Source organism: Cyrtonyx montezumae, unplaced genomic scaffold, assembly GCF_038088225.1.
Source record: "Cyrtonyx montezumae isolate F1298 unplaced genomic scaffold, pur_monq_1.0 scaffold_3, whole genome shotgun sequence".
NCBI lineage: Eukaryota > Metazoa > Chordata > Aves > Galliformes > Odontophoridae > Cyrtonyx > Cyrtonyx montezumae.
In genome coordinates this window covers 125749917-125762485 of record NW_027072034.1, presented here as the reverse complement: position 1 = coordinate 125762485, position 12569 = coordinate 125749917, and the positions used below count along the sequence as shown (strand labels likewise).

Sequence of the window (12569 nt, the reverse complement as noted above, 5' to 3'; positions counted from 1 at the left end):
CAGGGGCAGTTGTACGTGTGCACTCACACCAAGCACAAGAGAGGTCTAGACAATACTCCACTGGTGTTGCCAGGGAGAGAAAGATCTCTGGTCTTAAACACAGAGACGTATGTGCATCCACAGCTATTGGCAGGGCATCATAAAGAATATAAATACTCAATACAGAAATACTTGAAATGAGAAATGCCTGAAAAACACTTCAGCTTTACACAAGCATCAGCAGAAAACAAACAAAACAATAAATCAATGTGGTTTGTTGGGTTCATTGGGTATTACAAGCTGTTCGAAACTCAAACATTTTCCTTCTGTTCACTTAAATAGGACTCAGCATATGTGCTTGTATGGAACTGATATACAGTGTTTGTGTTTCTTTTTGTCCAAGAAACATTTGGATGTTGTACTGAGGGGCGTGGTTTAGTGGGAAATATTGGTGCCAGGTGGATGGTTGGACTGAATCTTGGAGGACTCTTCCAACCTTGGTGATTCTATGACTCTATATAGGATACAACAAATTACCAGCATTCGTGTCTTTAGTTCTATCCCTGACTACTCCTTTTCTACCCACAAGTGCTGACAGGTGCTTTTTTTTTTTTGTAAAACATTCTCTCTCCACTCCTCATACTCCTGACACTGAGCTCTACACGATGTTTCCAGTGTAGGTAGGGCTTTTCGGGTCTTTAAACCCTTGTTCCCTTCTTGGAGGGATTTACAGCTCTAAGAAATTCATTTGTAAGCTGTAAGTGAACTGTTCACAGTATCGATTGTTCTCTACAACTATTGTTGTCCGTGTCAGGAGAGCATTCAGGAGCTTTGGACATGAAGCATGTCTCTCTGCTCTAAGCATGGTATAAAGACAGAAGGGAAAATATTGCTGGGAGCTCAGTGCTAAGTTCTCAACACAAGTCAGCACAAACAGATGGGGAAAATGGGCAAGAAAGCCCACAGGCTTTTTCAGTGTGGAATGCAGAGGCTTTGCAAGGACCTTCTGCGCTTCAGTGCTTTTCCTCAAGCTTCTGTTTCTGCAGCAAATACTTTCTGCACAGTGGATCTTCTTAGTTTGTAGGCAACGAACAGCACAGCCTTAAAAGTTGTTGCTTTATGGTAGAGCAAAGAATGTCGCATCAAGCCTGGGACCTCATAAATGGATACCCTAAGTCTGATCTTTTTTTAAAGGTAAATAAGTGACAAACAATAGTGTCTTTGTCCAGAAAGTACAATTCTTACACCAAGGGCCTTTCATAATGAGAGCAGCATCATAAAAGTGCTTTGATCTATGAAGGATCAAATGTCTTTGTTCCCTATTAACATAACTTTCTTTCCCAATGGAACACGGAGAATTCCTGATAATGGCACTCCATTAGGATAATTAGAAAAAGATTGTTCAGCTCTATTTCCCCTCTTAGAGCTCCCTGGCAAATTTCTCTTTCGTGTCATTCAGATTTTCTACCCCAAATATTTCTGTCATAAGGAAAAAATTTAGAACTTTCACATTTATGACTCAGAAGTTTCAGCTGCCAATGTGATATTAACCAGCCATTAAAGGATTCTGAAGAGGGAGACATGCTGAAAATTAAGCCATCGCCTTTTAAAAACCTTTATAATTTCTTCTAATGTGAACAAGATTTTAGATAACTCTGCCATGGATCTTTTAACAAGGTAGCAGGAATGTGCCCCGGCTTTATTTGCAACGGAGTCACAAGAGAGCGTTCCAGGAAAGTTTGGCCCCAAGGGACCAGCGGGTGTAGCATGACCAGAAGCGGGACTGTACGGCAGATGACAGACAGAGGAAGACACTTGTTGAGAAGAGAGTATTCCCAGACATCTCAACAGAAACTCCAATGTCTTTCTCTGTCCTGTGGTGCGTTATGCGGGCGTTGTCTCTCCCATCGGGGTGGGATACAGTCCTGAGGCCACAGACAGATGGGGACAGCTGGAGAAGCTCTGTTTGGCTCCGCTCCCCATGCCACCATGCCCACATGTGCTGTTGTGACACATCTACGGTTCATCTTCCCTGGTTCTGGTTCAGTGAATCACCCCTCAAACAGAAACTCCATCAGGGAAGTTTGAGGAGAATGCCTATGCAGATTGGGAATTTTGGCAGAGGGTACAAACCCAGGCTCTCCTACTTCGGTGGTGGAGGAGATGGGCACAGGGGTGGTGACAGGATCTTCATAGATGATGGCTTTCTGTCCAAAACGCAGCATCCTTGATCAGCAAGATGAGTGCCAGCTGTGGCAAAACACTCCTACCTGCAGAAAGGAAGAAATCAATGAAGAGATCAACTGATAACATTGATCAGAGGGCACTAACATCTTAGGAGAAAAGATCTCATCAGTAGCTCTGGGCAAAATGATGGCAGGAATGACAAGGGCGCAGAAAACAGAGCCCTACCACACGGGTCTGGGAAAAGGGGTGAATGTGGGGAATAGGAAATCATGCATAGGGCACTGTGAGGTCTATGCAGAAAAGTAATCAGGAAACAGAAAATAAAGTCCTCTGGGAATAGGTGTTTTTTTTTTTTAATTTTTATTTTGTTTTGTTTATTTGTTTTCAAATCTTTGCATTCATCATTCTATTAAAAAAGTAACAATAAAAATCATGTGCCTGTTTGCTTCAGCTGTCTGAAAGAGTAAGATGCAAACTTAGAGTGCTTGGAAGGCAGGAGATTGGGGCAGCAGTGTCCTGAACCTGCTGGAGTGTTACAGCTCTTGATTTCAAAGTATTAAAGCAGGTGGGACGCTAGGAAGGAAAACCAAGAAAACTACCAATTCTGCAGCCCACTTCAGTGTTTGCTCGTGCCTTCCTCTGAACCCATTTGCACAGCCCAAATCCGGCAGCCTTGCAGGTGGGGCATTACATGCAAAGAGACTTACACTCTTCAAAAGTGAAAATGTCCTGGAAATATCTCGCAGTCTGCTCACATTTGACTGTTTGTGCAAACCGGGGTCTTAGTCATCATCACCACCACAGTTTCTAAAAAGCCATATGTAAAAACTTTACTAAGTGAGCATCCACTCTTTCAACCTCCATAATTGTTTGTTATTATTCTCTGCATCCCTGAGAAGGCCAATGTTTTGTGCTGGCTCGGGGACCTGAAGGAAAAGCAGCGAGTGCTGCACTGTGGAGCCCCGTGTGGGAGATGGAGCCAGAAGCCCAGCTGCTGTCTCTTGCTTTCCGCAGGCAGAGGAGTTGGGGCCCTGACTGCAGTGCTTGGGGCACTCAGGGCCACCAGTACCCCAGTTCCATGCAGCAAAAAGTCAGCAGGCTCTGGCTCCAGCTGTCTGTGCCCTCTAGAGCTCTGGGACATGGCCTGTTGTGTGCCTCTAGGCAGAGAGGCCTGCACAGGGCTATTCTCTGCCCTCAGTCCACAAGCCAGGCCCATGCGCTCATGCTCCCTCCAGTCCTTCTTTTCCTCTAAATAGAGTGGTCTTGACCATTAAATACGTGAGGAACAGTGTCTGGTCCACATCAGTTCACCATATAGCAGGACAAATGCTGCTTGGGCTAAAACTATGCTGGGGAGCCCACTAACAGCATGCTGTTTTGTCAGTCTGTGCTTGAGCCTAATCTCACTGACCCAGCCAATGTTTCTGAGTTTCTGGCAGAAATCTGATGCTCTAGACAGATTGGGTCCAGGTTCAGGGTTAGCCCCAGTGTCCTAGGCAGTTCTGGAAGCACTGTATTCCAGACAGCTGGGTGGATTTCTGCCTTTTCTTGGAGGTTTCCCAGCCACTACAATATCTAACTCCACTGAGATCCAGCAAAATTAAATGTGGGATGAGATCCAGTTGCCCATCAGCAGGCACTTCGCTGTTGGGATGCAGCTTCTTGATTCAAAGAAGTTTCTCCAGGCAATTCTCCATGCAGCCACTCACCCCTGTTGTGGCCTAGGACTCCCACCACAGCAGAACCCAAGGGTGAGCCATGCAGGAACCTCCCTGCTCTCCACCCAGCTACACGTTGGGCAAGAGGAGGCCACAACGAAACAGATGTTTTCACTGCTCTGTTTCAACAAAAGCTTTTCATAGCTTAGAGCCTCTGCACTGCTTAGTAGAATTGGACAGAAAAAAAAAAGCAGAAAAATAAACGAATAGAATAATCAAGCCTAACCTTTGATCTATGTTGATCTGATAAAGCTCTGGCACAGGGCCTACAGAAACGACTCAACGTAGCACTCGAGGAGGATTGTGCTGAATTAAGCGGTACAAACACAGGCTTTGTGTTCATTGGCACTTTATAGACATCGACCCACTCACATGCTGATCTCAGGCAAAATGACTTTTTACCTTCCAGAGGAATTACACTGGTCATATTATTATCTCCTCTCATGTAATTATATATCCACTTATATTATTTATGGTGCAATATCTTTGTGTCTCCCCACTATTCTGCAGACAATCTCTCAGATTATAACGGGACTTTACAACCAGGAAGCACAAACAGCAGGACTTTCTACCCTCCAAGCCAAAACTGCTCCGCTGTTGGTGTACAAGTGCCATATGCCAGGCCCCCTGGACATTTCCTTGGGGAATATGTCATCACTCTTTCCTGTTCTTCCAACAGGGGATTAGACAAAGTTAGGTTTTTCTTGACTTTCCTGAGATTTGAACTGTGCAGGTCCTGGTTGTGAGCTTCCAAGCAGTGGAATTCCTAGCAAAATCTAACCAGCCTCTTCAGGAAGAAAACGGTATGCTAGCATCTCACTCAGAAGAGAAAGGAAGTTCACACAATCACAGAACCATAGAGAACAAGAGTTGTTCTCAAGAGCTGTACATAGAAGTTCCTCAGCCACACGGCATTCTCAAACAGCTTGGAAAAAGGGCTAAAAGGGACACAAATGGGAGTCAAATCAGCAGTTATCATAGAAATAAAAAGTATGCAAAGCTTCCTCGCAGATCACCTCACAAGAGATCGCCTACGACCACCATGACCTGTGTGTGGCAACAGTGAGAAATAAATTGAAAATCATTTCCAAAAAATGCAGTGTTTTCCGCAGCTCCATCTCTTTGAACCATATCATTTTACAACAGCATCATTGCATCTTCTATGAACTTTTCTGCCAGATCAGACCCTGCTGCCTGCACTGAAAGGCTTATTTTAGTAAGCCTTAGTAAGCCTTAAAAAGTATAGTCTTCACAAGCATTTCAGGAGTGATGTTTACTACCACTCAGCCACTTCTGCCAGTACCCCAGGTGCAGTACTGCAAAGTTTATGATAGGTTTTTATGCTCCTATTGGCAAACAGTCACACAGATATATCATTGCCAACAATTTCATGAGGTTAACTTTCAATCATAAGCCACACTCTTGTCTTATTATCTGCTACTTAGGTAGGGCAGCAAATTGTAGTAGGCAATAAAAAAAAAAAAGAAAAATAGCAGTTAACAGCTACATCCTCTCTTAGGTCAAATTTAGATCTTGTTTCACTTGGAAACATTAAGCCACCTTGCAGATACAGATATAATAACACTCCTGTTCTTCTGAGCAACAGAAACCCCTGACATGAAATACTGTCATATTCTGGAAACAAGCACTCTTTGGCTATCCTCTCATTCCTAAACCCACAGGGAGGACTGTCCCCTGCCCTTAGGTGAAATAGCAGGGCGTGCATTGGCATCTGCTGATTTCAGATAAGATATACGGTTCCATCTACTTCTATGCAATCTGATTGCCTCCACAACCTGCCACGAATTTCTAATGGATTTGAATGTTGCTGAAAAACTATGAAGTTGCTGCTGCAGCATCTTCATTTGTACTCTATCGAATCTAGCTCAGAGCACTTCCACATCTACAATCCACTCCCGCTGCAGGACAGATATAACTGGAACATCGTGTACACTTGATGAAGTAGGTACTGATATTCAGCAACCTTTTTATCACTAGATACAGAACCCACAAAATTATTATCTCCCAACCAAATACTCAATGGACTTAATAACCCAATACTCTTCCCGGGGAAGATTTAGATTAGACCTGAGGAAACATTTTTTTTCTGAAAGAGTGGTCAGGCACTGGAATGGCCTGCCTAGGGAGGTGGTTGAGGCACCATCCCTAGCGCTGTTCAAGAAGCGTTTAGATGAGGTGCTAAAGGACTTAATTTAGTAGTTGGGTAGGGATAGTGATAGGAGGATGTTTGGACTAGATGATCTTGTAGATCCTTTCCAACCTAACGAACCTATGAACCTATGAACCTACTGCCAAGACTTAGATGCTTACCTTCAACTCATTTAGAACCATCTTTTCAATCTGTCAAGTGCAAGTATGTGATGCAGCAGCTAGCAGAGTTCTCAGTTATTACCTTCTGAGGCTGCCAACACTGAGGATACACGTGACTCCTATAGCCAGGTGCTGAAAGGTAAGCTACACTTCAAGAAACCATTGATGAGGTAACTCCATGAGTATAAATGGAATTGATTCTCAGTTGCTTCAGCTCGTCAGCAGAGAACCTCATATTTGAAATCCAAAGAAATACTACTGTGGGAAGAGATGACCACATGCATGTTTGCCACGACTTTTTCGATCCAAGTGTGCTTCCATGGTCCTGTGGAAAGAATCTCAGAGCCCTACAAAGCTCATCAGATTACTCATTCCCTCAGGTGAATTGTTCCTTGGCACTGGAACAGGCTGTCCAGGGAGGTGGTGGAGTCCCTCCTGGACGTGCTCAAGAAATGTTTAGATGTTGTATTGTGGGACATGGTTTAGCGGGAAATAGTGGTGGTGGTGGATGGTTGGACTGGATGATCTTGGAGGTCTTTTCCAATCTTGGTGTTTCTATGATTCTATTCTATGGTAAGTTGGGTGTTGGACTTTCTCGTTTTGATAACACAGTCACTCTGTAATTCCAAGTGACGGGCCACAGGCCCATCAACTGAAGGGCCACAGAGGAGGGGGTGTCGGTCTGACAGCTTCTCAAGGGCAGATGCAGGTCCTCACTCCAGATCCTTGTAGACACAAACCCATCCCAGAGACCTAGTGATGAGCAAGCCTAGTACTAGGGTGGCATTTTCCTTCTCCTATCACAGATCTCACTCAGTAAATCAGTAAAAAAAAAGCCTTAGTAAATATTTTGATTAAATAAATCTCCTTTGATAATTTCCAAAACTTTGAGATGGTCCTCGCAAAACAAATAAAAAACAAAAACAGTCAATATGCAAAATTGCAAGAAAGGCAGAAGAGAGGGCCAGAGCACGTGGTCCTCATGAACACAGAGAAGCTCACTTTTGCATGGAAGAGGTTTTTATTTTGTGATGCTCTTCCTCCTTCACTGCCTCAAGGAGGAGATTGATGAGATTCCAGCCCACTTGTAGTGCGTAGATCCTATCCCTCCACTAGAAGCCAAGGGCTCTCTAAGTGAAAAACTGCATTTTGATGTCAGAAGAAAGAAATCCCATAGAGCTTCCTCAGAGTTTGAACATTACAACCACAGGAGCCTGTGCCTCTTAAGGCCACACTAGAGTTGTCAGGTGTTTCTTCAAATTGGAAAATGATGAAGAAACGATTGCCAGGATGACCTGGCTGCTATTCACTGTTGGATTTATTTCTCAGTATTTACAAGGACTGCTCTGAAAGTAATGCCTCTTATTTTCTTATGTTGGCCCTTTACATCAGAGGCAGATGTTGGTATAGCAGTAGAGGTTTTGCTCTATTAAGCAGTGTTATTACGCTTGTTGTAGTTTCCATGGAAATAAATAAGCATTACTCTTCAGAACAACCTACATAGTTATTCTTCAGATCCTTAGGACTGGAAAACAACAATCAGTCCCTCAGAGCATTTTAATCCCAGGCCACAGGTGGTAATTACAGATAACTTCTCAAAGCTTGGTAAGATTTTTTGTGATGTTTACAGTCAAAAGCCTGAGGGGAAAGAAGGAGAACTAATGCTTCCTCAATTAAGACAGAAATACACTCAGTCCTCCACTATCATCTCAATCTTGAGTGTTGTGGAATTGGATCCCAGAATACAGCAGGACATAGTTACATACAGATCTGTATCACAGAACAGTGACTGCATAAGGCAACACTATGCATTCAGGAAAGTTGGGGGAGACGGTCACTTCCACTCCCTCTTTCTACTTCAGTGCCTCTGAAGATGATGTGAATTTTCCATGTTTGCCAGGACATTGTCATTTTGAGAAGTTAACTTGCTTTGACAGGCAGTTATTGAGCACTGTGGGCAGAACAGAACAGGTGCACAAGGAATATGCCTGAAGGATTTTGAAAGCAAAGTGGTGTAGAACTCACACTCCTCTGAGGCACGGTCTCTCCCACCAAAGATAAAGAACTGGGTTGTTGGTATTCCTGGTTTTGCTTATGTCAATTGCCCGAACAAAAAAAGGAAAATCTGTTTTTCATCGAAGGCCATGGCTGTCTTCAGAAAAAACAAAGCCAGGCAGAAAGAGTCCATCACTATCTCTGTACTATGTATAATGAAGGGTGTGCAGCAGAATATCTCAACAAAAGAAATTTGTAAAGCTCCTAGATAGTTTGTAAACCACAGCATGCACTAAGGTAAGAAATTAAGACATTAAAGGTAAGAAATATTTACACCCTTAGCCAGCTGCAGATCACTTGCTTATGCTATGTCACAGCCAGGTATGGTTGAGTGCTGGCCTAGCTCCATGCTTTTTTCCCCACTGTCTAGAAGAATGAGGGAACAAGGGGGCAGGAGGAGGCAGGTAGACAAAGGTGGTGAAAGCACACACTTCACATACACCAGAAGAGTGGTTCAGTTTGGAAGCAAACTTGGTGGTCATTTTATCCAACCCTCTGCTCAGGCAGAGCCACCACAGCAGGGTGTCCAGGGCCACGTCCACGTTGCTTCTGAAGAGCTCCAGGGAGGAGACCCCACCTCTTCTTCATCCCATCTCCTAGATGAAGAATTCCCACTATAGTTAGCCACTTGTACATACAGCCAACTCAAGCATAAACTGCATCAAAAGGCAACAGATGCCAGGAATATTTTAATTAAAACAATATGGATTAAGAGCAGCAGAATTGAGGACACTGGTTTGTCTTTCCCTTCACCTCCATGCGAGAACTCCTTTAGGTAGAGCATCATGGAATCAAAAAAGGCCAGGGTTGGAAGGGACCTCAATAGATCATCAAGTCCAACCCACTGCTAAAGCAGGTACCCTACAATAGGTCACACAGGTGGGTGTCCAGGCAGCCTGTTCTAGTACCCATGATTATTCCTTGATGAAAGTTTTAAACAAACCTAGGCCTTCTGTTACAAAGCCACTGTAAAGCAAGACATGAAAAGTAACAGAAGGTAACATATAAAAGACAAGCTGAGGTCATAGAACGTACAAGACAGCATTAAAAATGCTACAGCCTTTAACAGCATTTAGCAGAACAGATAAAATGGTATCAAGCTACAAACGTGCATGCACTTAGGTGTTGCTGAAGAAAATGCAAAGTTTATCAGTTGAGTTTGAAAACAATGTGGGCAACATGTGTAAGCCAACATTTACCAGACAAGAATGCCTTTTAAAGTTAAATACTGCACGCTTAGATTCTACTTCTTCATTCAGAGCTGTACCACTGAAGTGTAGCTTGAAGAAATCAGCACTGCTGTACCACGACGGATGGGTTTGAATCTTTCTTGATACTGGTTTTGCAGTCTGCAGGAAAACCTGGCCATTAACCTGGGTGTTCAGTTTTACTTACTTAATTCGTTCTTGAATCTTTTAATATGTCTCTTTGCTATTTAAGGTGTGTAGTCACTTTCCATTTCCTTACATGAAAAATAGTATTTCCCACTTTTCTCCTGTAAGAGAGCTGCTTTGTGTGTATACAGGTTTTGAAAACTACTAAAATGTTTATGTCACAAGCCACTTTCCCTGATTTGCAAATATTTAAGGCCACTTAACTCTGTTTATAGCATCGCCTACACAAAAGGTACCACACATTTTCACAGATGAAAGAAAGCCAACCCAATGTGAACAACCCCAAGGAAATTCAGTAGAGTGGCACTATCCCTCTGCAATGTACACAGTGGCTTTGGAAAGATGGCCTCACTTCATTAAAGTTGAAAATTAAAAACACAGGATGCGTTTTTAATTACTGGTATGACACTGAGAAGGAAAACTGAGTGAATACATATGTGTAACTGAGGCAAAGGTAAAAACCCCACTGATATGTAGCTATCCCTCCATCCACAATTCACAGCTCAACCATGTGTGCTTATCTTCTCATCAAAACAACATTTCTTTTGTAACATCAACTGAAACTGGAAGTAAATTTTTAAGAAGTATCTAATGCAATGTGGGTGTACCAACACAAAACATCAACAGAAGTGTTCTTTAAACTGTTAAACTTTATTATAAATTAAAATTTCTTTACAAAAATTGCACATAATTGACCACTCTTAGGTTCTGATGCACTGGCATTTGCAATAGTTTCTTTAATCTTCAAGTTTAATAGTCTCTGCCATGAGTCCAATGCAGAAAAGGGCAGTAAGCAACCCTCTTAGAGCCTTCAAGTGCAACAAGCATACTTGTGGCCACGGCAGTTACACTTTCCTTAAGAGCGGCTGCTTTTGTTTTAAATCCTGCAATGAAAAAATCTCAAAAAAGGTTTAAAAAAGGAAAAACCCAAAGTGGACTACTTGCTTTTTACTGTAAACACAGCCCAGTAAATTAATCCCAAACACAGATCTCTCAGGCATCAGTGAGAGTGTCAAGTGAATCAGGAAGAGCAAAACAAAGAAAACAGAAAATAAAAGAAAAACATGAAAAAATAATGTCTGTCATTTTGATTAACTATACTTACGTACACGATGCTATGACAATCTGGCAGGGCCCAGAAGCGAGGCCAGACAGGAGTTCATTTTTCCAGAGAGGAGGGTCATGTTAATTGTTTCCAGCTTCATGGATAGCAGATCGGAGACTTGATATGCTCAGCAATACTCATCTGCCTTACGCAGATCATAGGCATAGATCAGCCTGAAGAATCATTCAACTGATTTTGGCATTTAACAGAACTTATGGCTGACTGTACCCAGCGTTCAGAGATTCTTGCATTCTGTTCTGCAAGTGTTTAAACTTAAAAGCTCATCTAGGCTGACTCCAACCTCTTGGCACTTGGATACTAGTTTTCTCAGGTTATCAGTTTTACCTCCTCCTGATGCTTCAAACAAGAGTTGCTGCAAGAGATGGGGAAGCAGATATAAGATTTAGCCAAAGCTTGAGCATCACCACATCTAAGGATATGGGATATGCAGAAAATTTATATGAAACCTCAAACTGAATCATAAGGAGAAAACATTACATCTTTCCATAGTGTTGCACATAGAGGTAACTTATGAAGAGCTCTCTGATATAAATGATGGACCTGGAAAATAAAAACAAATATTAAGTCAGCAGAATGCTGTGCACTCAAAGCGATTGATTTAAAGCTCAAAAACAAAACCAAACCAAACATAAAACATTTCTCTAATCACTTTTTACAAGTTTTGGATTCAAGCATTACGTTGCTACCAAATGAAAAGGCAAGTTCATGTCTGACCTTAATTCTGACTCTTGTATGCACACGATTAATTACATGAAGACAACTATTTTTCATCACAAAACTCTTGCCTTGTTCATTGCACAGGATGGAACATGCTCAGAGAACAAACCCACTTAATCTGTCCCTTTCATCATTTAATGTAATTCCAAGGTCTTGCTTATTATTGCATACAATCTCATCCTCTCTGTAATGAACTGCTTCATAGATTTTGTCCTGTGACATCTATTATCTAACCACGCTTTAACACAGCTTGCCTTTAGCTTACATGCCTGCAACTCTAGCAAGACAAAATGGCTGTTTTCATTTATTTGTTATTTTGTTTTCTGATATTTTTTTTAAACCTTTTTACATCTGGAAAGAAGAGAACCAAAAAGGCTTAATGCAAACACCCACAAAAGCCTCCTTCAACTACTGCTATCTCAAGTGCCAACGCTAATCAGAGTGTAATTAGTGGAAGGGTTTGTTGGCGCTTAAAACTTTCAAAACCGTTTGCATATTCTCTCAGCAATCCCATAAACAAGCTGCTGAAGGGAGTGACAGGTACTCCAAGGACAGGAAATCCAGAATCTGAATTGTAACTGACTCTTAAAACAATACTTCACTTGTTTACAGTAAATTACAGTTATCTACAACTGTCACTGCTTTGTGCAGTTGTAAAAGGGCTCGCTATATCCCTAACTGGGCATTTCTCCCCTCTCCTCCACCCTCCTGTCCCTAAAAAGAATGAATAACTGCACTTCACATGCCTATTTAAGTGATTTTGCTTCACAATGCAGAGCTGGTCAAGTGGTTGCAGAAGAAAGCCTCGAGGTTTCTTCTGGTTGTAATCCAACTACAATACTTTACTAATGCCTTAATTCTAATGGGTTCATCTTTTTTTGAGAGCCTTCTTCTGAATTCATTTGAAACATTTTTCCAATTGTACAACTAAAAGCAGTGACCTAAGTCATCAGTCTTACTGTATGCAGTGCCTGAAAATGTAGTCATCCTAATACAATGACAGAAGCAGGGATCTGTGACTAATTACAGACGACACAAAACCATCAATACAGAGACAGAATT

The 12569-nt window shown here is 42.2% G+C and overlaps 1 protein-coding gene across 1 annotated transcript in view; it reads right to left on the bottom strand.

Moving 5' to 3' along the window:
- Positions 1 to 10294: 10294 nt before the first annotated feature.
- ZFC3H1 (zinc finger C3H1-type containing) overlaps positions 10295 to 12569 on the bottom strand; it is a 39534-nt gene continuing 37259 nt past the window's right edge. Inside the window, exons 34-35 of the mRNA XM_065743297.1 lie at positions 11268 to 11330; positions 10295 to 11142 (exon numbers count right to left, since the gene is read on the bottom strand). Coding sequence (XP_065599369.1) covers positions 11005 to 11142; positions 11268 to 11330 — 201 coding nt within the window. The 3' untranslated portion in view covers positions 10295 to 11004. The remainder of the gene's footprint in view (positions 11143 to 11267; positions 11331 to 12569) is intronic.